The 26,255-nt window shown below is 38.2% G+C and overlaps 2 protein-coding genes across 2 annotated transcripts in view; one reads left to right on the top strand and one right to left on the bottom strand.

Annotated features, from left to right (window-relative positions):
* Positions 1-26,255, bottom strand: part of NLRC5 (NLR family CARD domain containing 5) — a 940,085-nt gene that overhangs the window by 38,821 nt on the left and 875,009 nt on the right. The window lies entirely within an intron of this gene.
* Positions 1-26,255, top strand: part of CNOT1 (CCR4-NOT transcription complex subunit 1) — a 74,946-nt gene that overhangs the window by 47,351 nt on the left and 1,340 nt on the right. Inside the window, exons 26-47 of the mRNA XM_081107942.1 lie at positions 1,023-1,139; positions 1,473-1,583; positions 1,922-1,999; positions 2,175-2,352; positions 3,149-3,279; positions 5,493-5,789; positions 6,448-6,588; positions 6,685-6,789; positions 7,357-7,476; positions 8,258-8,449; positions 9,239-9,381; positions 10,183-10,291; positions 10,379-10,548; positions 11,239-11,470; positions 13,666-13,914; positions 15,897-16,060; positions 16,240-16,357; positions 17,966-18,067; positions 22,451-22,624; positions 23,243-23,392; positions 24,147-24,327; positions 25,772-25,904. Coding sequence (XP_080964068.1) covers positions 1,023-1,139; positions 1,473-1,583; positions 1,922-1,999; positions 2,175-2,352; positions 3,149-3,279; positions 5,493-5,789; positions 6,448-6,588; positions 6,685-6,789; positions 7,357-7,476; positions 8,258-8,449; positions 9,239-9,381; positions 10,183-10,291; positions 10,379-10,548; positions 11,239-11,470; positions 13,666-13,914; positions 15,897-16,060; positions 16,240-16,357; positions 17,966-18,067; positions 22,451-22,624; positions 23,243-23,392; positions 24,147-24,327; positions 25,772-25,904 — 3,395 coding nt within the window. The remainder of the gene's footprint in view (positions 1-1,022; positions 1,140-1,472; positions 1,584-1,921; positions 2,000-2,174; positions 2,353-3,148; positions 3,280-5,492; positions 5,790-6,447; positions 6,589-6,684; positions 6,790-7,356; positions 7,477-8,257; positions 8,450-9,238; positions 9,382-10,182; positions 10,292-10,378; positions 10,549-11,238; positions 11,471-13,665; positions 13,915-15,896; positions 16,061-16,239; positions 16,358-17,965; positions 18,068-22,450; positions 22,625-23,242; positions 23,393-24,146; positions 24,328-25,771; positions 25,905-26,255) is intronic.

Genomic DNA, 26,255 nt, shown 5'->3' with positions numbered 1-26,255 from the left:
GAAGTGAATGCTTGTTCCATAAAATTCAAGTATTTTATTTCTTAGGGGGAATAACTTTTCGAATACACTGCATGAACCAGCATACATCTATGATCATTCTTTGTTGAATAACTGGGGACATTAGCTGAGGAGCCGGCACTATATTTAAACCTGTGTATGGGAATTCTCCCCATTCTAGGTTACGCTGTAGTGCAAAAGAATTCCTGGCTCTTTTCTGTTGCACAGCTGACATTATGCCATTCTGCTGTTGCTGGGTGGAGCTAAGGAACATAACTGTATTTAGCCTTTATTACCTGATAGTAAGAATGGTTGGGATATATGAAAACTTCCACACGCTTGAAAGCAAAATCTCAGGATACTTTCAAACGGAATTTTAAATTACAAATTTTAATTTATGTGATGGTTCTGTCCCCCTTATGAGAGAAAGCAATTTGCAATAGAGATTGTGATCTTGGTTACATTTCTCCATCTGTCTGTCATCTTGAAGGACTTAAAAGCATGGACCGTCATCTTTTTTTTTTTTTTTTTTTAGAGTGTTCATTTGAATTGCAGTTGGATCTCTGCTTCAGGCTACCTAACATTTTCAGAGTTTTAAAATACTTTTCTGTGGGAGCATACATCAATCACACTTTTAACCTTGTGTATACTTGTATTTTGTGTGATACAGTTTTATTACCTATTAAAAATAAAATGTAAAGAAAGGCATGAAAAGGTAAAAAGGACACTGAACACAACAAAATAGTGCTATGATAGTATGAAGTAGATCTACTTTGGGGGCATGGTCTCATAATTGATGACTTGGGGTTTTTTATTATTTTTTCCCCATTACCATTTATCTCCTCTATGCCCTCTTCAACCCCCCCCCCCCCCCCACCACTGCCGCCATACTGTTGTCCATGTCCATGATTGATGGCTTGTTTTTAACATTGAATAATGGAATTCTCAAACATTTATTTGAGGTTTTTTTTCCCCATAAGCCCATTTTCATATCTTTCTTAATTCTGCCTCTTTTCCCCCCCCAGGTGCTCTTGACCTCTGATAAAGCTGCAGCCAATTTTTCAGATCGTTCTTTGCTGAAGAACTTGGGACACTGGCTAGGAATGATCACACTAGCTAAAAATAAACCCATCTTACATACTGTGAGTTCCAGCTAAAAGTTCATGTAAAATTTGAGAATGTTCATATAGCTATTATGTCTAAAAGTCTTTATTTGGGGCTATTTTAATGAATGGGTACATGTAAGAGTTTGGTCCATGTTTTGAATCCCTAATTGCATGCTCATGGCCCCACATCATTTATCAGGATGCACAGAAGCCAGTAAGTTATGATTGTCACTCCTTTCTTTTTTTTGTAAGGCAAAAGTCAAATATTACTTTGATTTCTCTTTTGAGGATAAGTTTGGCACAGTGTCTTTGTGAAGAGTTTTGAAGTATATTCTTAGCTTTTAAAAAATACTATTTCTCCCCCCCTAGGACTTGGATGTCAAGTCTTTGCTGCTAGAGGCTTATGTTAAAGGACAGCAAGAATTGCTCTATGTGGTGCCCTTCGTTGCCAAAGTTTTAGAGTCTAGCATTCGTAGCGTGGTGAGTAGATTTTAATATTTTATTAATGGCTAAATTCTAAGAGTTAATTTCAGCACAAGGTCAAGAAATTGTGTCCTTAGTTCTTATGAATAGCACTAGTTCAGTCAGTATTCCTCAGATAAAGTTGTATTTCTAATGAGAGAGGCTAAGTAAATTAAAGGACTGATATCTAATAGGTGGCTTTGAGTTTTGGTGTTTTTCTGAAATTTTATGTACGAGGCTAGGGGTTTTGCGGGAGCACTTATACTTATAGCCACATAAGTATACATGCTTAACTATTTTAAAAATACAAATTGAAGTGATGTGGGGTCCAGTTTAACATAATAGATTTTCTTTAGGTTTTTAGGCCACCCAACCCCTGGACAATGGCAATTATGAATGTATTAGCTGAGCTACATCAGGAACATGACTTAAAGGTAAATTTGTTGCTTCATTATCCTTTGGAACATTCTCTGTTTTCACGTTATTAAATTTATAGGAGAGGTAGAGTATTGGGGGGAAGGCATTGTAACAATCCGGTAAATCATTTATGTTATGAATAAAGCTAAAATGTTATTTTTAAAATTCTAATCGATTATTGGAATTATGCAGTTAAACTTGAAGTTTGAGATTGAGGTCCTCTGCAAGAACCTTGCATTAGACATCAACGAGCTAAAACCTGGAAACCTCCTAAAGGATAAAGATCGCCTAAAGAACTTAGATGAGCAGCTCTCTGCTCCAAAGAAAGATGTCAAGCAGCCAGAAGAACTTCCTCCCATCACAACCACAAGTAAGTATAATGGTTAGCTGCCCTTTACTTGCCAGAATGTTCTCTTAAATGGTACATTTGCATGCATATAGCAAGTTATAATTGTTCAACATTATGTGTCCTGGAACTTTTGTGTACTTTTTGGTGTGCATTCTAATTATTAAGGAAATGTTAGCAATGTTTAGACATTGTCGTACCATATTAGAGTGTATCTGAGTAATTCATGTGGTGGTATTAATTAAACCGGTTATTTATATTGTGTGAGGTCTCAGAAAGAAGTCTGTGGCATGACAGCCGGTGTTATTCCTCAGATCTGGGGATGACCAGACCAGGTAGACCTTCTAGGGGATTGGATTATTTTATGAAGGTCAAGGTGATTATAAGTGCTGGGGCAATAAAGATGATTGGGAGGTATGGTTAGAATAAACCAGCTTTTCTTTCTCTCTCAGCCCTCAGTAGCTAAAAATTCCCAGGTGAAACCAGGGAACAGCCTAGATTGAAAATAGACATCTATAATAAGGAATAATCCAAGGTTTAGGCCTGCTAAATGCTGCATAACCTCTTAATTGCTTTCTGTGCTATGGGTACTGCCACACATAGTTTTACATACTTTGTTCAAATCTCTGTTAAAATTACAAAATTTTTCTTATGGTAATTCAGGGTGGGGAAGATGCGGCCTTTGTCATTCCCCTATACCACCATCCTCTAATCCAATTAGTTTAATGAAATAAAAGCTGCTTGATGCCCTGCTAATTTTATAGTAAAGTCAAGAAACATGCTTTTTTTATTAGCTCTTATTTTGTCTCTTTACTTTTAGCAACTTCTACAACACCAGCTACTAGTACCACCTGCACAGCCACTGTTCCACCACAGCCACAGTACAGCTATCATGACATCAATGTCTATTCCCTTGCAGGCCTGGCACCACATATTACTCTAAACCCAACAGTAAGTAAACACCATCCCATCCCCAAACTTCTACTTTGTGTCACTGGTTACCTTCCCCTTTCCCTTTCCCTTCCTGGATTCCTAGGTTGTAGATTTTTGTGCAGAGAGCAGAGATTGGGCACTGCTGTGTAGTACAACTGGGATGTTTTCTACTCTAAAAGTAGTCATTGGGACTAGGTATCGTTTAAATTGGTTCAGCATATCCAGATCCATGATTAAAATCAATACAGCTGGCTCCCTATACAAACCAGAGAGGCACCCCCTGCCCTATTAGGATGGTAAAAATTTGTAGCCATCCATGACCCTCAACCCAATATATGAGATTTTATTTTGACAAAGAGACTGATGGAAAAGTGAGTACTAATGAAGATCTGGCCTTTGGTATTTTTCTTCCACTTAACATCTAGTCTGTCTCAAATGGGAGGAAGTTGTGAATGTTTGCAGTGACTACATCTTGTTTGCTAAGTACCTATGAAATTAAATGCGCTTAGATACTATTAAAACAAAACAAAAACGCAAGACAGCTGTGCCCGGCTGGTGTTGCTCAGTGGTTGAGCGTCAGCATGTGAACTAGGAGGTCACAGTTTCAATTCTCGTTAGGACACATGCCTGAGTTGCGGACTTGATCCCTGGTAGCAGGTGTGCAGGAGGCAGCCGATCAATGATTCTCTCTCATCATTGATGTCTCCCTTCCTCTCTGAAATCAATAAAAATATGTTAAAAAAAAAAAAAGCTGGCAGTAAAGGGTGGGGCAAAAATAGGTTTCTAGTTGTGAGTACACAAAAACAACTATTAATTATTGTATTTTTCCATATAAACATTTTTGCCCCACCCTGTATAATCACTATCTGTACGAGTGTCTAATGCAGACGAGTTCAGAAGAGTCTCAGTGTATACTATAGCTTTTTGCTCTCTATTTTCATTAGCATATCACCTTACCCTTGCATTAAGCCATTTTTAGTCAGGAGCTGAAACTGAGCTGATTCATTTGTGTGTACAAATCTCTAGGTTAAAGCCCAGAAGTAACTTCATTCTTTTTTCTGTGCCCTGGTTCTGGAAGGCAGTCTGGACTAACTTTATAAATAACTTCCCATCGGTCCTTTATTTAAAGGTTGCATTTTACTGTCTATATTCAGAGTGATAATTATCTTCTGCTTTTCATTATGCTTAACATTTGTTTAGTTTAAAATCAGGTACTTGGAGGTTTTATGGTCTTTGCTTTTTAGAAAATATTCACAAATACAGGAGTAACATTATTAATCCATTGACCATTTGGATTTAAAGGACTTGGAAACATTTTAAAGAGACCTGGTATTTCTTATTTTGTATGGATGTGCACTTAGTTTTTGAAAGAAAAATCTAGATCTAGAAATTGTGATTCCTCTTTGTATTACTCCCAGTAATCCGAATACTTTTGTGTTCATGAATGTTTTTAAAGATTTCTTAAAAAAGAAAGAGACCAAGTGAGTATTAGGGCATAGTTTCTAGCAGAGAAAAGATTGGAAAATCTTGCCGAAACCGGTTTGGCTCAGTGGATAGAGCATCGGCCTGCGGACTGAAAGGTCCCAGGTTCAATTCCGGTCAAGGGCATGTACCTGGGTTGCGGGCACATCCCCAGTAGGAGATGTGCAGGAGGCAGCTGATCGATGTTTCTCTCTCATTGATGTTTCTAACTCTCTATCCCTCTCCCTTCCTCTCTGTAAGAAATCAATAAAATATATTAAAAAAAAAAAAAAGATTGGAAAATCTTTTAAGCAGAGGCTTCAGTGTATGATAATGCAAAATTTCTTGCTATTCTGAGGAATTATTTGTAGCAATAAAAAATTTTGTAGAAAGCATTTTCTCTGTAAACTTGATTCTTTTTCCATTTTCCCAATTAAAGAAGTTACTTTTTAAGAGAGTACTCGAGTCACATATTTGAACTAAGCAAGTAGTGTGTCTTTAAGTAGGTAATGTATCTTGTAATGAACAGTAGAACTTTTTAAAAATCAAAGACACATATATTACCTTGCATCTCAAGGTATGCTGAATGCTATTTCCTCTTTGTAGCCCAACTTTTGATTCCTGGGCTTTTTATTGATTACTTTAAAGTAGAAATTGGTAGTCAATGGTTAACTTTGAAGTAATTCTAAAATCATGGGTGTGCTTACTGATAGAAATTGGGTTGTCTTATTTAAACAAGCTGTTGACTGGACTTGTTTTTCCCTTCCTAGATTCCCTTGTTTCAGGCCCATCCACAGTTGAAGCAGTGTGTGCGCCAAGCAATTGAACGGGCTGTTCAGGAGTTGGTCCATCCTGTGGTGGATCGATCAATTAAGATTGCCATGACTACTTGTGAACAAATAGTCAGGAAGGATTTTGCCCTGGATTCTGAGGAATCTCGAATGCGAATAGCAGCTCATCACATGATGCGTAACTTGACAGCTGGAATGGCTATGATTACCTGCAGGGAACCTTTGCTCATGAGCATATCCACCAACCTGAAAAACAGTTTTGCCTCAGCCCTTCGTGTAAGTTGATTATTTCTGTGCTGTAGTACAAAACTGATTGTTGCTTGTCTGAGTTTCTTTTCTTTGCATTTCTACTTATTCTAATAGTCACCATATTTATTTTATGTCTTCCTTTCTCATAGATGAAGTTCTGTTAGGTGAAGCATTGTGTCTTTTTGTTCACTACTGTATCTTAAGTACAATGTTTGACAGATAGTAGATACCCAAATATTTATTCTTTAAATAATTAAAAGGTCTTTTTAAATGCATAAGTTAACTTGATTCAGTTTACCGTGAAGAATCTAAATTAAAGCACTTGGAGTAGAACAGCACAAAATATTTAAAGTAATGTTGTACGTACCTACATACAGCACAAATAACTTAGTTATTAACTTTGGGTCTTAGATGTTATGGTTGTACTGCTTTTGTTTACTGCTTTTCTGTTTTCATATTTTTTATCATCGTCACAGCAACCTGGTAAGATGTTTTGGGTGAGAGTGGTATTTTCATCTCATAGCTGAAGAGGAGTGTCAGACTATTTCATGCTCATAGCTAATGGGTCATAAGTAAAGTGAGAACTTTTAAAATTCATATGTCTAAGCACTGAATTTCCTATTACCCTCTCTGTCTTGTCCACAGAAAACTTGAAATCTTTTTCTTTAATTTCTTCTCCCAATAGACTGCATCCCCACAACAAAGGGAAATGATGGATCAGGCAGCTGCTCAGTTAGCTCAGGACAATTGTGAATTAGCTTGCTGTTTTATTCAGAAGACTGCAGTGGAAAAAGCAGGCCCTGAGATGGACAAGAGATTAGCAACTGTAAGTGTTTAGCATTTGCCTCTTAAGGGTTTATTTTTTTTATGTTTAAGAAAGTTCCTCATAACAAGAACCTCAGTGACTTTGTTTTATTTGCAGGAATTTGAGCTGAGAAAACATGCTAGGCAAGAAGGGCGCAGGTACTGTGATCCTGTTGTGTTAACATACCAAGCTGAGCGGATGCCAGAACAAATAAGACTGAAAGTGAGAACCGGGGACTCTGTCTCTCCCTTTGTTTTCTTTCTGTTCTTGTTGCTTAAACTCTTCACCGATTAGGGTTAGGGTTTTAGAGAAAGTATCTCACCTCAGTAGAATTTTACTTAAAGGGAATGAACCTGTGGAGAAGGTATAGGCATAGCTTAGATGTGTGCCCCCACTTGTTGAAGTGCTGCTGTAAAGCATTCATATTGCCTGTTAGTTTTTATATGTCCCAACTTGGTCTTCCTTTTGGGTACTTGGTTTTTATTGCTAGTTGCTTATTGACAAGAAGATGATGAAAAATCTTATCTTTAAAACCAGCTCCATTGGAAAATTGGCAGTGGTGTGGTCCTATTTGAGGCATGTTCCAGTGGAAAAACTTAATAAGTTTATAAATGAGGGTGACTGACAGGATTCTGGGAAATGGGAAACTGTGTGTCCGTGCGCATGCATACTCAGTCATGCTATTACGTACTGTACTCCTGTGCTTACTTCCATGCAAACTTGCCACTTGCAAAAAAATTTCCTTTAATTATGGTGAGGATCCTATCAAACTAGGTTTTCTTCTCCAAGGTTGGTGGTGTGGACCCAAAGCAGTTGGCTGTTTATGAAGAATTTGCACGCAATGTGCCTGGTTTCCTGCCTACGAATGATTTAAGTCAGCCCACCGGATTTTTAGCTCAACCCATGAAGGTAAATAGTTGCCTTGGATTACATTGAGTTTTATAGTTTAATTTGAGTGTTTTTATGTAATCTGTACTTGCTTCCTAGGAACTTAAGTTAAAGGGGAAAAAATACCCAGTTTTTGTTGAGTATAAATATTCTCTGCATCAGATCAACATGGCATACAGGAGATTTCCCCCCACCCCCTCTAATATCCATGAGGTTGATTTTTCTTTCATGTTTAGGAGGAATTTACATAGCTCCCCTGTTAGTTTTTTGGAAAATTTAAACCATTGTTACAGAAAAGTAAAAATTTTAGGGGGAAACATTTTCCTCCTGGACCACTTAAACATGTTGCTGACCTTGATGTTCCAATCACTCTACACAGAAAGAGTGTGACCTTAGTACAGCCATTGAAATCAGAAAGGTAGCGCTGATACGTTACCATGTAATCCTTTGACTTCATTCAGGTTTTACAAAAGTGTCTTGATAATGTTTTTTGTTTTTTTTTTTAATATGTTTCCATTGACTTTAGCGAGAAGGGAAGGGAGAGAAAGAGAAACATTGATCAGTTGCCTCCCATATGCACCGTGACTAGGGATCAAACCCACAAGCTAGGTATGTGTCCTGAATGGAAATCAATCCTACCACCTTTCAGTTCACAGAACAGCACTCAGCCCACTGAGCCACACCCTCCATGGTTTGGGGGGTGGTGTGTGTGTGTGGGGAAGCTACATATGCCTATGGGGGTGGGGAGACTTAACTTGCTACATGTTTATTTCTTTTTTGGTTATTTTCTTCTCTAAAACAGCAAGCTTGGGCAACGGATGATGTAGCTCAAATTTATGACAAGTGCATTACAGAACTAGAGCAGCACCTACATGCCATCCCACCAGCTTTGGCCATGAACCCTCAAGCTCAAGCTCTTAGAAGTCTTTTGGAGGTTGTAGTATTATCTCGAAACTCTCGGGATGCCATAGCTGCTCTTGGATTGCTCCAGAAGGTGAGTTCTTAAACTATGACTTTCAGAAGAAACTAGGCTTGTAAATATCCAGAGACCTGCACTATTATCTATTTAAGTTACGTTTAAGATTTTAAAAGTTAGCCAAAACCGGTTTGGCTCAGTGGATAGAGCGTCGGCCTGTGGACTGAGAGGTCCCAGGTTCGATTCCGGTCAAGGGCATGTACCTGGGTTGCGGGCACATCCCCAGTAGGAGATGTGCAGGAGGCAGTTGATCGATGTTTCTCTCTCATCGATGTTTCTAACTCTCTCTCTCTCTCCCTTCCTCTCTGTAAAAGATCAATAAAATATATTAAAAAAAAAAAAAGATTTTAAAAGTTAATAAAAAGCAAGGTCTCTTCTGCACTAAGCGTGTGATTTTCTCCAGAATAAAAGATAGTCATGGTAGCTAAAAACAGTGAAGTGGAACATCTCTTTTGGCACGATTTTTTTTGGAAATACGATTACTCAAGAAACTTTAAGATAGCCCTTTAGATTTTGAGGGACACATTGATCCAAGTATTTGGGTAATGGGGTACGGGGTAGGTGAAGAGCATTGGATTTTGACTATGAAGGGACAGTGGAGTCTTAGATGATAGTGAAGAACATAAAGTGAGCATAAACCAGTTAGAATTTAGTTAGTATGCGTGTTAGGTAAGTGAAAAGGACTTTGGTGAGGGGAGAGATTGTTAACTCTGGTATCTTGTAGTTTGCATTCAGGTTTGTTTTGGCTTCGATAGTCAGGCTGCACACTATATTTTCATGGTCCTGAACCCTTTCTTTCTTCCATAGGCTGTAGAGGGCTTACTAGATGCCACAAGTGGTGCTGATGCTGACTTGCTGCTGCGCTACAGGGAATGCCACCTCTTGGTCTTGAAGGCTCTTCAAGATGGCCGGGCGTATGGGTCGCCGTGGTGTAACAAACAGATCACAAGGTCAGTAGCCATCTCAGAAGAGTAATGTTTATTGGACTGCCTTCTGATATACCTGACCCTGTTTAGGTCTAGAGGTTTATTTTTAACCTGGAGGCTAAATGGGACATTTGGAATTTCTAATTCTGGGTAGTGAGAATTATTGAATGGTTGTCCTTTTCCATCTGCTGCCCATGACGGATACAGAAAACCAGTACCTTGCTTTGGGGAATAAGTTGTAGATCGTTGGTTTTAAAAGGCTTCATTGATTTTATAACAGTGGTGTTGATATATAAATATTTTAATGTCTTAAGTGGAATGCTTTTTTCTTCTTTTTTAAATGTTTTTATTGTTTTTTTTTTAAGAGAGTGAGAGGAAGGGAGGGAGGGAGGAAGGGAGGAAGGAAGGAGAGGAAGGAGAGAAAGCTGCCTCCTACATGTCCCTTACCTAGGGATAGAGCCTGAAATCCAGGCACTGCCCGTACTAGGAAGCAAACATTCGACCTTTTGGTGCACGGGAGGACCCAACCAACTGAATCACACTGGCCAGGGCTGGACTTTGTTTTCTAGGTTTTGAAAGCAAAGCTTGTGTTTTAACACTGTACCTGTGGTCAGATAGTTACCTCCATAACTCATGTAAACCGAAAATATCATCATTTACCTGTCTCTTCTACTTCATTACTGGCTATTTTGAATCTTGGATATTGATTTGCAGTTGAATCTCAACACATTATTAATTTGGAATAAATTATCATCGAATAAAATGGGCTGTTTTATCTGATACAGTTTAGTTAAGCCTATATAAATAAATACTGACTTTTTCTAGGTGCCTAATTGAATGTCGGGATGAATATAAATATAACGTGGAGGCAGTGGAGCTGCTAATTCGCAATCATTTGGTCAATATGCAGCAGTATGATCTTCACCTAGCTCAGGTACGGAAGGAGTTTTCCTGAACAGGAGAAGGGGCTCTGGTAGTTGGGAAGTGTGTTTTTCTTACATTGTGCTTTCTGTGTTTCCAGTCAATGGAGAATGGTTTAAACTACATGGCTGTTGCATTTGCTATGCAATTGGTAAAAATCCTGCTGGTGGATGAAAGGAGTGTTGCCCATATTACTGAGGCTGATCTGTTCCACACCATTGAAACCCTCATGAGAATTAATGCTCACTCCAGAGGCAATGCTCCAGAAGGGTGAGGATGAAATGCTTGGGATTTGTGGATTCAGCATTCTAAGAAAGCTTTGGAAATGAATGTGCAGACTTACTAACATTACCTATTGTAACTGCTTTACCTACAACATATGGGTAACTTTAGAGAGGTCTAATATTGTCCCTTGAAGTATGAAAGCTTAACTAACTGCCAAGCCTTCTTACTGTAGAGCAATACGTGCACTATTATTATTAGACTTGGTGTCAGAGTCCTGTGTTTAAGTCCTGGCTCTGCCACTTAAAATCTATCTGGTTTTAGGCAAGTTTAGTTACCCTCCCTAAACCTGTTTCTTGTATAAGATGGAAATAATATCTCAAAGAGCTGTTGAGCATTAAGATAGATAGTAACATAAGTCATGTCATATAGTAGGTACACTGTACTGAATATCATATACTAGGTATGCAGTGAATACTTGTTGACAATGAACATCAGCTCCATTTCAGTGGGCACCGTTTTTGTTTTGTTGTTTTTTTGTAAAAAGGTCCGTCATTTGCTTATTGTGTCTTCCTGAGTAAATAGAAAGGAAGAGACCAAGGATAGTTTTGTTTAAATATGGAAATAGTAAAGTGATCATCACTCTTGTGGTTTCTAAATGAGCAAATTGTCCAACTGTATGTCTGTGAAATCACAACCATGAGTAGACTGATTTTCACTCTGGATTTATTGTACTAGATTGCCCCAGCTGATGGAAGTAGTGCGATCCAACTATGAAGCAATGATTGATCGTGCTCATGGAGGCCCTAACTTTATGATGCATTCTGGGATCTCTCAAGCCTCAGAGTACGATGATCCTCCAGGCCTGAGGGAGAAGGCAGAGTATCTTCTGAGGGAATGGGTGAATCTCTACCATTCAGCAGCAGCTGGCCGTGACAGTACCAAAGCTTTCTCTGCGTTTGTTGGACAGGTAGAGCTTTTGGAAAGAAAGGTGCTTTTTATTCAACATAAGTAGGATGTGATACCTCCAATATTAAAACTCAGTATTATGTACCTGTGATCAGACAGTTACCTCCATACTCATGTAAACCGAAAATATCATCATCATTTACCCTGTTAAATTGATACAGCTCGTTTGTTTCATCATCGATCACTAAGCACTAAAGTCAACATTCCTACTTGTCCCCTTTAATTCTATTTATCTAATTTCAATTGTCAAATAATGAATCATGAAATTGCCAGGTGTGTATATAGTAATTTTACTAGCTTTCAAATCATCAGTGATGAGATTATGAGCTAATAAGTAAAGTCCTCATAACAACCCATGTTTTAAAAATAAAATAAAATACAACAAAACAGAACTTAAATCTTTAAATGGTAGCACTTTTTATTGTATTTTCTAAAGTAAGTAGCTTATCTAACTAAAACTGATTAACATGTTCTTTTTGGGAAATAATTTTCAGTATTTATATTCACTCAATTTGATCTAAACTGAACTTTGAGTTGAAGTGTTGTGTTAGGAAAGAAGTCTGTAGTTAAAAACTAGGTTTGGCAGGAATAGTTGTGAATGGGATGAACAGGAAAAAATGTAGGAAGAGAGCCATAGTATCATTTAGCGTTCCGTTTTTTATCTCACTGGCTGCTTTCAGCCACTATGGAGGGATTCAGACCCAGTAGTCAGTGTGTCCTAATCACATTACTTGGCCGGCAAGAGTGGAACCTTTTTCCTGAACTGGCCTTAGAATTCCTTTAGTAGAACTCTTGTCATGTTTGTTCAGGGAGATATATCTGCGGACTTGCCATTATACTTCTTCAGACTGAGACCAAAGCTTCGGTGTGCAGCAATGAAAGATTACAGATTAGATTTGTTATCAAATAAATGACAATTGAATGTGGAAGAGCTGATTTGAATTTAAGGAGATAGAAATTGGATTTACTTTTCAAGACGAATGTTACTTAGTCATACTAAGTAACTTCCTCTCTTTCAAGAATTCAGGGAATGAGAAAAAAAACATACCTATTGAAAAGCTGTTACTGCATGTTTATAGTTTGATTTCTGATTTGGATGGAAGAATTTTGAATCAATTGGCTTTTGAGATTATCGGTATTTCATGGGTATGGATGTGGCACCTGTCTCAGCTCTTCCTGCTGGCTTATTTATTAGCTCTCATTTCTTCTCTCCATTTGTAAAAGATAATGTATTCTACTTTTCTATTCTCTTCGGCATCTTTTTGAGAATTCTTTCTTATGCTCCATCTTGATTATAGCAGTCTGTCCTTTTTTTCTCTCCCCTGTTAATTTTTCAGATTTCAATGTACACAAGTCCCTTTGCTGGCCTTCTGTCTTGGCTAGGGTACATGATTGTCAATTCAGCTGTTTCATTGCTTATCAAGAGACAGTTAACGTTTCCAAGATAACAGTCAAGTGTCTCTTCTGGGCTTGGTTTCTTTGTTTAGTAAGCACTGACCTCTTCCCTCTGTTGCCTTAATGCTGTTCCACTGTCTTCTTTCCTACTAGCCAAATAACTTCTGCTGCTTCACTTCCAGATCATATGTCATAAAGTTTGTACTTTATCCTTTTTGAAAAAATAAACTTGCCCTTTTCACTTTATTTTAACTTAATTTATATTAAAATGGCTTAATGTACATTAAAATAACTGGGTATGTCCTGCAGGTATTTTCATTGGGTTCCTACTTATACAGATTATTCCTTGATTTTCCTGGTGAAGCTAGTTGGAATTTCAAAAACTTTGGTTAAGTCAATTGGAAGAAATTATCTTTGAGAAAATAAAGTATATATAATTTCATCTCCTTGTGGGGGAAACATATCTTGGACAAAATGTCTTATTATGACTTTTGTGAGCTATTGAAAGTTGGTTTAATTTGCATAGTTAATTTTCCAAATTATTTGGCTATGGACTACTGTTCAAAATTGCCATATTATCTTTCTCGGTTTCCACCTTCTCTGTTTTTCATTAAACTTAAAACTGGAACGATTCTGTCATGGGACCTTAAAGGCTAAGTCGTTTTCATGGCAGCTTTTTTACGAAGTAAAAATTAGAAATGTGACAATAGGAATAAATGAGAGAATTTTTTTTTTTTAATGAAAATGAAAAGTTTGTGTGTATTATCTCATTGTGTCTTTATATTTTTGTACCCTTGGTAGATGCATCAGCAAGGAATCCTGAAGACTGATGACCTCATAACAAGGTTCTTCCGTCTCTGCACTGAAATGTGTGTTGAAATCAGTTACCGTGCCCAGGCAGAGCAGCAGCACAACCCTGCTGCTAATCCCACCATGATCCGAGCCAAGTGCTATCACAACCTGGATGCCTTTGTCCGACTCATTGCCCTGTTAGTGAAGCACTCAGGGGAGGCCACCAACACTGTCACAAAGATTAACCTGCTGAACAAGGTCTGAAATCTTTCCTTGCCTTATTCTTGGTACACTGGAAGCCTATATCGGTGCTTCTAAAATGTAGGGGCCCAACTCTTTTCCAAAACTTTTTGTAATATCCCCTTTTCTGTATTGAAATTGAATTTATAGATAATATGAAACAATCACCAAATTTTAAGAGTATGATCCTTTAACTGAAAGACCCTGAAAAAAAAAATCATAATATATTTCAAATGCTAACTAAAAGGTATTTATTAGTATGAGATTTTATTTTATATGCAGAATTGCTGAACAAGATGGTCTATACATGTTCACTGATAACACAGATTGGCAACTCAGATGCCACAAGTGACATTGCAATCATTGTCTTGATTTTTCTGAAAAGGAACAAAGTACTGTTTTCTTTTGATTTATACAGTGCAATTCTTAGGAATTTGCATAATATAAGAGTACAAAAAGAGAATATGGTCTTGGGTTATCATTATCAAATAGGTTATCCTAATCTTCACTGTTAAGTGAGAAAATCAAGTGGAGCCCAGGGCAGTTCTTTGTATAGGAAATGCAGGACATTTCTGCAGCCTAACTGCTTCCCTGGTGCCCATTTACTAAGTGATAAGAGAACTAGAAACCATTTGCCTCTTGTAAACTTCATGTCAGACTAGAAAACTTAGGTTGTTAGATTGTAATAATGTGATAAAATACGATGTACCATGCTAATTTCTAGAGCTTTTGAAAAATCATTGGGCATCTGTGGAGAGTGTACATGTCTGGTAGAAGAGTATTGAAATTCAAAGAAAACACACAAAACTGTAGGCCAAATCGAATCAGTGTATGGCCCCTTTGGCTGTCAGTATATAATTTTATTTTCAAACTAGAGGCCCAGTGCAAGAAATTCATGCACAGGTAGGGTCCCTAGGCCTGGCCAGCGATCAAGGCTGATTGGGTCCTTCCTTTGTTCCGCCCCGCCCCGTGGTGGTCAGCACATGTCATAGCGAGCCATTGAACTCCCCAGGGGACACTTTGCGTATTAGCCTTTTTATATGTAGACTAGAGGCCCGGTGCACAAAAATTTGTGCACTGGGGGGTGGGGGGGGTGTCTCTCAGCCCGGCCTGTGCCCTCTCGCAGTCTGGGACCCCTCGGGAGATAACGACCTGCTGGCTTAGGCCTGCTCCCGGGTGGCAGAGGGCAGGCCCAATCCCTAGGTGCAGCCCCTGGTCGGGAGGCCTCGCGGCTCCGCTGATCCCGGTGCTGGAAGGCATATTTCCCTTTTACTATATAGGATAGAGGCCTGGTGCACGGGTGGGGGCCAGCTGGTTTGCCCTAAAGGGTGTCCTGGATCAGGGTGGGGGTCCCCACTGGGGTGCCTGGCCAGCCTGGGTGAGGGGATGATCGCTGTTTGCAGCTGGTCACACACCCTTCAGGGTGGGGGTCCCCACTGGGGTGCCTGGCCAGTCTGGGTGAGGGGCTGAGGGCTGTTTTCAGGCTGGCAGGTGACTGAAGCCCCCAACCGCTCCTTTTTTTCTTTTCTTTTTTTATTCTGGGCCAGCTTTAGCTCTGAGGCTCCAGCTCTTAGGCCTCCACTGCTGAAAGCAGGTTTCTGGCCTTTGTTTACCTTCTGTATTTGAAACAATGTTGCGATCCTGCTGGCTGAAGCCCAGCGACTAAAGCAGGTTTCTGGGGTTTTGTTTAGCTTCTATATTTGTAACATAGTTGCTTAGAGTTGCAGCTCAGAGGCTGGCAGCGGCAGGCGGGGAACGTTGGAGTCCTCCGTCACTGAAGCAAGCAAGCCTTATGTTCGCTTTAAGCTGCCTGGCTGCCGGCCGCCATCTTGGCTGGCAGTTAATTTGCATATCACCCTGATTAGCCAATGGGAAGGGTAGCGGTCATACGCTAATTACCGTGGTTCTCTTTTATTAGATAGGATAGATGGTATATGATCATAGAGAGTGGTAAGTGGATTATCTTCATTATTTAAAGCTCTGATCTTTGTGCTCTACAGGTTCTTGGTATAGTAGTGGGAGTTCTCCTACAGGATCATGATGTCCGGCAAAGTGAATTTCAGCAGCTTCCCTACCATCGCATTTTTATCATGCTGCTCTTGGAACTCAATGCACCTGAACATGTATTGGAAACCATTAATTTCCAGACACTTACAGCTTTCTGGTGAGTAGTGTTCAATAGCGATTTCCTAGTAAAGATTGCTGCTTTGGTATACTAAAATTTGAGAAGTAGAGTAAGCTTATGGGTTTCAGGCATGCTTTATTCATAGTACAATTTGTCTACGTCTGTTTGTGTGTTCATTGTAAGTTTGACTGCTTCTGACAAAGATTTTCTTTTTTCAGCAATACATTCCACATCTTGAGGCCTACCAAAGCTCCCGGCTTTGTGTATGCGTGGCTTGAATTGATCTCCCATCGGATATTTATTGCAAGAATGCTGGCACATACGCCACAGCAGAAGGTGTGGCTGCAGTTTATCTCCTACAGACGAAGACTGTAACTACCTAGGGCTTATTAGCACTATTAGTCATTTATTAGTAGCCAGTTACACTTCTTCCAGGTTTAGTTGGGAATTCTTCTATTTAATGTGGAGTCAGGTCATGGGGATTACTTGACTGCCCCTGCCTGAATCACATTCCTTGGTGACAATATGGGATTGTGACTCCCAGTCTGTTGTTAGCTACCTATGTCGATTTCTTACGGGCTTTTTTAAAAACAAGGTGAAAATTTGGACCACCTCTGTAGACATCAGTATAAAATTCTGGGTAATGGAGCGATGGAATTTGCCTATTTTACAGCTTCACACTATAAATGGAAAGGCCCTCACACTCAGGGTTGAAGACCACTGGTCACTGTATCTGAAGAAATTAGGATCAAGTTTTAGTAAAGAGGTTTTAATGTAATTGTGAATAAACCCAGTTAACATGAAAAGTTTCTTCCATCTGGCAGTATGATAAATGACCATTTTAAATTTGTTTTTATTAATTTTTATTTTTTTAATATATTTTATTGATGTCAGGGAGGAAGGGAGAGAGAGAGAGAGAAACATCAGTGATAAGAGAGAATCAGTGATTGGCTGCCTCCTGCACTCCCCCTACTGGGGATCAAGCCCACAAACCTGGGCATGTGCCCTTGATGAGTCTAACCCTGGACCCTTCAGTCCGCAGGCCCATGCTCTATCCACTGAGCCAAACCTTCTAGGGCATATCTGACTTCCCTTGACTGGCCTTTCAGATCAGGAAAATGTGACTACTTATGTATATGTTTGGCACAAAAGAGAGTGAAATAATTCTTAAATGGAGTTAGTTTTATTTGGTGGAGAAGTGCTTTCCAGGAGGAGGAACATAATATATTGAATAAAATTATCCCAAGAATGAACATAATTGGTATAATTGGGGGGTGATGAGCAAGCCAAGTTTGGCTAATAGAGGGGATTCATGTAATTTGGATAAAGTTATTTGCCAAGAGTTGAGGAGTTGGCTGTGGGCAAAGAAATGGTCCAGATCCACTACTTAATTAAAAGAAGGAATTAAGAAAGAGATGTAGCTGTCAGTTTCTCAGTTGGCTAAGCGTTTTGTGTCTGTCTGAAATTTACTCATGTTCCTCTTTTTTTTTAAAAAAAAATATTTATTTTAGAAAGAGGAAGGGAGAGAGGGATAGGAACATCAGTGATGAGAGAGAATCATTAATTGGCTGCCTCCTGCACGCCCCACACTGGGGATCAAGCCGGCAACCTAGGCATGTGCCCTGACTGGGAATGGAACCGTGGCCTCTTGGTTATGAGTCGAAGCTCAACCACTGAGTAACACCAGCTCGGCTCTCTCCTGTTCTTTAAATTTTGCTACAGGCACCAGGACCTACATGTCCTGGAATTTCTGGAGTCAGCTTGTTTGTCACTATCAACATGATTATGTTCCTTTTAGTGCCAATCAGTCTTTAAGAGAGGTACTTAGGGCAGTATTCTATAGTTAAATCAGTATGAAGAAGAAATCACAGTATAGCTCATTCAGCAGTTTTTTGGTTGCAGAATAGCAGCTGAGTAAGACTCATGTACATTTCTTTCTTTCAGGGATGGCCTATGTATGCACAGCTACTGATTGATTTATTCAAATATTTAGCACCTTTCCTTAGAAATGTGGAACTCACCAAACCTATGCAAATCCTCTACAAGGTAATTAATTTGGAGTTATAGATTAAAAATAATCAAAATGTAACAATAAAAACACCACACAACTGGAAATATGAGGCCTAATACTTGTTTTATTATTAAGCTTTTAAAGCAGTGGTTCTCAACCTTCCTTATGCCGTGACCCTTTAATACAGTTCCTCATGTTGTGGTGACCCCCAACCATAAAATTATTTTCATTGCTACTTCATAACTGTAATTTTGCTATTGTTGTGAATCGTAATGTAAATATCTGATATGCAGGATGTATTTAGGTGACCCCTGTGAAAGGGTCGTTCGACCCCCAAAGGGGTCGCGACCCACATGTTGAGAACCGTTGAAGCATGACATATATTCAGAAAAGTGCGAAACTCAAACATATTTGCATAACCAGCACTGGATCATACGATATTCATATGTTCAACTTTGGTAGATACTACCAGTTTTATAAAATGTGTGTACCAGTTAACTCTTCAGCAACATTAGAGTTACTGTTCACATTCTTTTCATTCTGGTTATATTGTCTGGTTTTCATTCTAGCCATTTTTGGCAATTATGCATTAGGATTGCATAGCTCATTGTGGATTTGATTTGCATTTCCTTGAATTCTTAATGAGGTTTTTATGTATACATTGGCCATTTGGACAGTCTCCTTTTGTGATGTTCCTTTTCCAGTCTTGTGCTCATATTTCTATTGGATTATCTGCATTTTTCTTATGTCTTATGGGAATTCTTAATTCATTCTGTATGTAAGCCCTTGGTTAATAGATATCACACTCACTTTTCTTGTAGCTTGTCTTTTCATGTCACTCCCTTAAAGTAAGGTGTCTTAAGGAACAGATGTTTTAAATTTAGTGTAGTAGAAATTAGCAATTTTTTTTACTTCCTTTAAATGTTGTTTTTGTGTGTGTCTTGCCTAAGAAATATTTGCCAATCCCAAATTGCATTCTGTTATATGTGTGCCTGCCCAAGTTTAAGTCTGTGCTGTATCTCAAATTTATTTTAAGTCCTTCACTTTCTATTGATTTGGCACTTATGTCAAAAGAATTGACTACATTTTTAAAAATATTTTTGTATTGACTTTAGAGAGAGAAACATTGATGTGAGAGAGAGGCATCAATCATATGTGCCCTGATCAGGAATAGGAATAGCACTGCAACTTTTTGGTGTACGGGACAAAGTTGCAACTGACTGAGCCACCTTTATTTTTTTGGTTGGTCTGTACCATTTTGCAGTTCCTTAAAAACTTTGCAATCAGTTTCACTTCTAAAAACTTGCAGGAGTTTAAAAGGAGATTGCACTTAAGTCTATAGATCAATTTGGAGAGAATAGACATCTTAATAATGTTGAGCCTCCCCCCCCCCTCCTTTTTTTTCTTTGATTAAGGTATTACATGTGTGTCCTTATCGCCCCTCCCCCCCCCCCCCGCACCCCCTCTCCCACGCCCACTCCCGCCCTCACCCCCCTGGTGTCTGTTTCCATTGGATATTCTTATATGCATGCATACAAGTCCTTTGGTTGATCTCTCCCCTTTTCCCTCACCCACTCCTGCCTTCCTCTGAGGCTTGCTGGTCTGATTGATACTTCTCTGTCTCTGGATCTGTTTTTGTTCATCAGTTTGTTGTTCATTATATTCCACAAATGAGTGAGATTATGTGATATTTATCTTTCTCCAACTGGCTTATTTTGCTTAGCATAATGCTCTCCAGGTCCATCCATGCTGTTGTAAATGGTAGAAGTTCCTTCCTTTTTACAGCAGCATAGTATTCCATTGTGTAGATGTACCACAGTTTTCTAATCCACTCATCTGCTGATGGGCACTTAGGCTGTTTCCAAATCTTAGCTATGGTTAATTGTGCTGCTATGAACATGGGGGTGCATATGTTCCTTCTGATTGGTATTTCTAGTTTCTTGGAATGTATTCCTAGAAGTGGGATCACTGGGTCAAATGGAAGTTCATTTTTAGTTTTTTGAGGAAACTCAATACTGTTCTCCACAGTGGCTGCACCAATCTGCATTCCCACTCAGCAGTGCATGAGGGTTCCTTTTTCTCAGTATCCTCACCAGCACTTGTCATTTGTTGATTTGTTGATGGTAGCCATTCTGACAGGTGTGAGATGGTACCGCATTGTCGTTTTAATTGCATCTCTTGGATGATTAGTGACTTTGAGCATGTTTTCTTTCATATGTCTCTTGGCCTTCCTTCTGTCTTCTTCCGGAAAGTATTTATTTAGGTCTGTTGTCCATTTTTTTATTGTGTTTATCTTCCTTTTGTTAAGTTGTATGAGTTCCCTGTAAATGTTAGAGATTAAACCCTTATTGGAGATAACATTGGCAAATTTGTTCTCCCATGCAGTGGGTTTTCTCGTTGTTTTGTTGATGGTTTCTTTTGCTGTGCAGAAGCTTTTTATTTTGATGTAGTCCCATTTATTTTCTCTCTAGTTTCCATTGCTTTAGGAGCTGTATCAGTGAAGATAGTGCTTTGGCATATGTCTGAGATTTTGCTGCCTGTGGATTCCTCTAAGATTTTTATCGTTTCCCATCTACGTTTAAGTCCTTTATCCATTTTGAGTTTATTTTTGTGTATGGTGTAAGTTGTGTTGAGCTTTTCAACCCTTGAAAGTGTATGTCACCATTTAGTTAGGCTTTTAATTTTACTCTGCAGTGCTTTGTAGTTTTCAGCATAGATGTTTTAAATATTTTTCCTTAAACTTACTCCTATATATTTGATGTTTTTTGTCAAATTGTAAGGGAGATCTTTTTAAAATTTTCATTTCGTTTAGTGGTCTAGAGAAATAAAATTGATTTTGTATATCTGCCTTGTATCTAGCCACCTTGCTGAACTTACTTTTTCTAAGGGATATATTATATATTCTAAGTACAGATCATTTCATCTACCTGTAACAGTGGGTTTTTCATTTTCTTTTTCTTGCACTGACCAGTAACTGCAGAACATTGTTAAATAGGAGATAGCAATAATTGCGTAATTGTTTCATTAGTAATCTTGGGGAAAGCCCTCAGTAATTCACCATTAAGTATAATGGTTTTGTGAATCTATAGTTTTGCTTTATAGATACTATTATCTGATTAAGGAAATACCCTTCTACTTATAATTTGCTGTGAGTTAAATCATTAAATGGGTATTGATTTTTTTTTTTTTTTTTGGCATACAAGACCCTGTAAAATTTTTTTCTGTTAATGTTGTAATTCATTAATTTTCAAATGCGTTTAAATCACCATTGCATTTCTGAACCATTTGGTTGTGATATATCACTGATTTCTATTTCTAACATTTAGGATTTTTGAATAATTTTCATGTCAGGTTTTGTTACCAGCGAAATGCTACTGCAATTGAGAGTGGAAAAATGTTCTCTATTTTCATAAGATTGTGAAAATACTGTTAATTTTTTCCTAAATATTTGTAAGGATTTGCCAGTAAAGCCACCTAGGCCATGAGTTACATTTATGGGAAAGGTTTTAACAACATTTTAAACTTCTTTTTTTTTTTTTTATAATATATTTTATTGATTTTTTACAGAGAGGAAGGGAGAGAGATAGAGAGTTAGAAACATCGATCAGCTGCCTCCTGCACATCTCCCACTGGAGATATGCCCGCAACCCAGGTACATGCCCCTGACCAGAATCGAACCTGGGACCCTTCAGTCCCCAGGCCGACGCTCTATCCACTGAGCCAAACCGGTCTCGGCTTATACTTCTTTATTATAAAGGACTATTCAGATTTTCATTTTTGGTTTAGGTTTAAAAAATAGAACATTTAAATTGAATAATTAAATGTAGGTTTAAAAAATTGAATATTTTGTGTATTTTACTTGAATTGTCCAATTTATTAGCATATAATTAAGGTTCTCTTAAACTGTTTTTCATGTCTGTAGTGATGGTTCTTTTTCATTCCTGATATTAGTATTGTGTTTTTTCTATCAGTCTTGGAAGTGTTTACCTTTTATTAATCTTTTCAAAGAACCAACTTCTAACTTCAGTTGCCACTTCCACCCCCTATCCCTGTTTCAGTGCTTTTTTAAAAAAAATTTTTTTTGCTTTTTTTTTCTCTACTTTTTTTTTGTTTTTAATTAGCTGTTCTTTTTCCAACTTCTGAAGATAGCTTACTTACATCATTGTTCTATTTTTTGTTTTGTCCAGCCTCTTCTAGCATATATATTTAAGGTTATAAATTCTTGACACCTAGCTTTTCATAATTTGCAGATGTAAATATTTTGTTAAATAACTTGTGATGTTATTGTTAAAGCTTGTAACTTTGTCACTGAAGTATACTTCTGCCTCTTTTATTTGAGTTAAAAATCATGATAGTAAAACTATTACTCCCATTTTATTTAGTGTGGAGTCAGCAAATGCTTTTTTCTTTTTTAATAGGGCACTTTAAGAGTGCTGCTGGTTCTTCTGCATGATTTCCCGGAGTTCCTTTGTGATTACCATTATGGATTCTGTGATGTGATCCCACCCAATTGTATTCAGCTAAGAAACCTGATCCTGAGTGCCTTCCCAAGAAACATGAGGCTCCCAGACCCATTCACTCCTAATCTGAAGGTAAAGTTTCAAACAGTTCAAGGAAAAGAAGACTATGTCTTAATATTAATAGTTCTCTGGTAAGTAGGTGTCAGGCCAGTCATTTGCTGGGTGGCCCCACAGCACAGAGTTGCAGAACAGACAGACCCTTTTGCATGCCCACATTTCACAGGTGTTTTGTTTAGATTGTTGTAAGGGAGAAAAGGGACCGTGTAAAATCATACCACTGTGGTGTGGGTACTGTCATTTCTATGTATTTTCTACCCTCCCTTCACATAAATGTTTTTAAAAGTAGCAAGTATAATGTCTGTTCTGCTGGGGTGTCTTTTCCAAGACCAGAGGTTTTGGTGAGTGATTAATCTAATTTTGTACTCTGGTTTTGAAGTCCAAGTCCAGGGGGGAAAAACAGTTAGTGATACAAGACCTCTCCACAAAAGGTACCTAACCTGCTTTCATTTTAGAGAGATAATTTCTGTAATTTTGCATTTCAGTTCTTCTAAGCATTGATAAAAAGCAGCTCTACTCTTTGAGATATTTATAATGTGTATAGTTTTAGAAAAACATTTCTACCACTTTGTAGCATAGATACTACAATTAACTCTTACAAATGCTCTGGTTTTGATTGTATTTGTCTGGCAGGTGGATATGTTGAGTGAAATTAACATCGCGCCCCGGATTCTCACCAATTTTACTGGAGTGATGCCACCTCAGTTCAAAAAGGATTTGGATTCCTATCTTAAAACTCGGTCACCAGTCACTTTTCTATCTGATCTGCGCAGCAACCTACAGGTTAATTGGTTTGGCTTAATTCTTAGCTGTATGTCTTTCATAAAAAGCACTTTCTATGCAGTCCTTATGTGTGGCCTGATTAGGAGTCAGTCTTTTCAACTTGATTAAATACATACTGGTTTTTTTTCTTTTAATATTTATTGAACTTAGGGTGACATTGGTTAATAAAATGATATAGATTTCAAATGCACAATTCTATAATACATGATTTGTATGTTGTATTACGTGTTCACCACCCCAAGTCATTTCTGATGGTTGAGTGAGAGTAACTAGATTATACATTTTACTAATTCATCTTAGCGACAAAAAACTAACCTTGGAAGAGGCGACCAGGGAATGGACTGATTTTCTATAAGAATAGACTGCTAGTAACTATTCCTGGCCAGTACTCCAAGATTTTTCTAAAGAAATGGTCTAATTTGCTCTATAGAAAATGACTTGAAGTTGTATTAATTTTCCACACCAAGGAGGAAGCCTTTTCCCTCTCCAAATCTTTTCTGTAATTGAAGTGTAGTGCATATTTTCACTTTATAAACTTCACTTTTATGCTGGTACCTGTTAAAGAGCTTCGGTTTCCTAAGGGAAATGTTTGGCAGCTGTGTATTTGTTAAATACCCTCAACAAACTCAAGGAAATTTATCTGAAGTGTAAATGACAAAGAATATTGAAAGCAGTTCACCTTTTATTTGAAGGCATAAAAAGGCATGAATCAGCCCTCTGAGAATAAGTCAGGTGCTTTGTTTTATTCATTTAGGTATCAAATGAACCTGGCAATCGCTATAACCTACAGCTCATCAATGCACTGGTGCTCTATGTCGGGACTCAGGCCATTGCACACATCCACAACAAGGGCAGCACACCCTCAATGAGCACCATCACCCACTCGGCTCACATGGACATATTCCAGAACCTGGCTGTAGACTTGGACACTGAAGGTGAGTGAAGCCAGCAAGTTCTCAGAGTCAAGTTTTCTGCACCTTAAGCTACAGTCCAGTCATAAAAATACATTAGAGAAATAATGTTCTGTCAGTGTTTATGGCTCTGTCTGGCTATTTTATTTTTAATTGGATAGTATCTGCTCAATGCAGAAAACTATAAAGAAAAGAATCATCCAGAATTCTTCCCATATCAGTTAATATTTCAGTATATAACTGCAGTATTTTTTTTTTTTTAAGAATTTTTTAAAAATATATTTTATTGATTTTTTACAGAGAGGAAGGGAGAGAGATAGTTAGAAACATCAATGAGAGAGAAACATCGATCAGCTGCCTCCTGCACATCTCCCACTGGGGATATGCCCGCAACCAAGGTACATGCCCTCGACCGGAATCAAACCTGGGACCCTTCAGTCCGCAGGCCGACGCTCTATCCACTGAGCCAAACCGGTTTCGGCTGCAGTATTTTTTTAATGTGAAAAATAAACATGTTCCTTTTATTAGCCTCTCTTTAAAAATAGGCTTGATACATTGTTTTTGTTAACCTGCCTTTTCCTCATCACCTGCTAGTGCCTATTTGGTAGGCAGCATTTTAATATTAGGCATTATAAACTTTAATGAATAGGACTTCCCCTACTTGCTCTGCAGAAAGCTTACAATATAATTCCTACTACAGGTTCCATTTTGCCTGGTTGAACTGCATTTTTTTTTTTTTCTATATTCTAGTAGGTGCTAACCAAGGGATGCCTGCCTACTATTAACTTTGCTGTGGATTCTTGAGGGGCTAATCTTGAGTATGCATATACTGCTGGCCTATTTGTAGAAGGGATTTGAGGCAGATTAAAATCAAGACTTAACAAAATTGGTTACCATTATGTTCAGAGCCCAGCAAAAAGAAGGTAGCCTTTAGGGACACCTTAAAACTGTGATAGCCTTATAAACATGAGTAATATCAAACAGAGGCAGACAACCAAACCTAGTTAATAGATAAAGTGTGGTCTGTGAACCTCTGATAGAGTTCAAGACCCTTTTAGAAGGGCTGTGAGGTCAAAACTATTTTCATAATATCTTGGCTTTTTTTGTACTTATTTTGTAATGAGGGTGCAGTGGAGTTTTCCAGAGGTTACATGAAATGTAACACTGGAACAGATGGGACAGGCAAAAATGAGAATTCAGCCATCTTCTGTTAAGTGATATTAAAGAGATTATGTAATGTAAAACAGTGACATACTTCACTAAGTTTTTTTAGGGAAATACTTTAAAACTTTTTAATGTGGAAATACTGAAATAAGATCCACAGCAATGAAAAAGGACTAAAGGATAATTTGAAAGCTTATAGCAGAAGAAATCCAAATCCCAGCCAATCAGAATGACTTGCCTTCTTATTTTGGTCTTACAGAGCAAGTCCTCACTAAACTGAGTTTTCTTGATTTTTTTTTTTTAGGTCGGTATCTCTTCTTAAATGCAATTGCAAACCAGCTGCGGTACCCAAATAGCCACACTCACTACTTCAGCTGCACCATGCTGTACCTTTTTGCAGAGGCCAACACTGAAGCTATCCAAGAACAGATCACAAGGTAAGAGAGAAGTTTGTTTTCCAGGTGCTTCTACCCCTTTATTGTGCATTCTCTTGAATGTTTTTCCTGTGCATTGAGCATCTTTTACATGTGTTCAATGTGGGATGTAGTTCTGAACAAAATGGACATGGTTCCTGTCTAATAATTAGTCTGAATCACAGGTCATAATCATTGCTGAAATAAAAAGTAGTTTTCAATAAAAGACACCAGCATTTTAGTTTAAGATCATGTGGTGGTGGTGCAATTTTTAACCAGTCCTGCGTTATACAGGCCAGCCCATGTTAAAGCACATCGACTTACCGCCTATAGTTTAGAAGGTTTTTTAAAGTTGCCTTCTCCCCTAATAGTAGT

Source organism: Myotis nattereri (genome assembly GCF_964212035.1).
Source record: "Myotis nattereri genome assembly, chromosome: 15".
Lineage (NCBI taxonomy): Eukaryota > Metazoa > Chordata > Mammalia > Chiroptera > Vespertilionidae > Myotis > Myotis nattereri.
The sequence above is the reverse complement of the archived record's forward strand: the minus strand, read 5'-3'. Positions and strand labels throughout refer to the sequence as shown.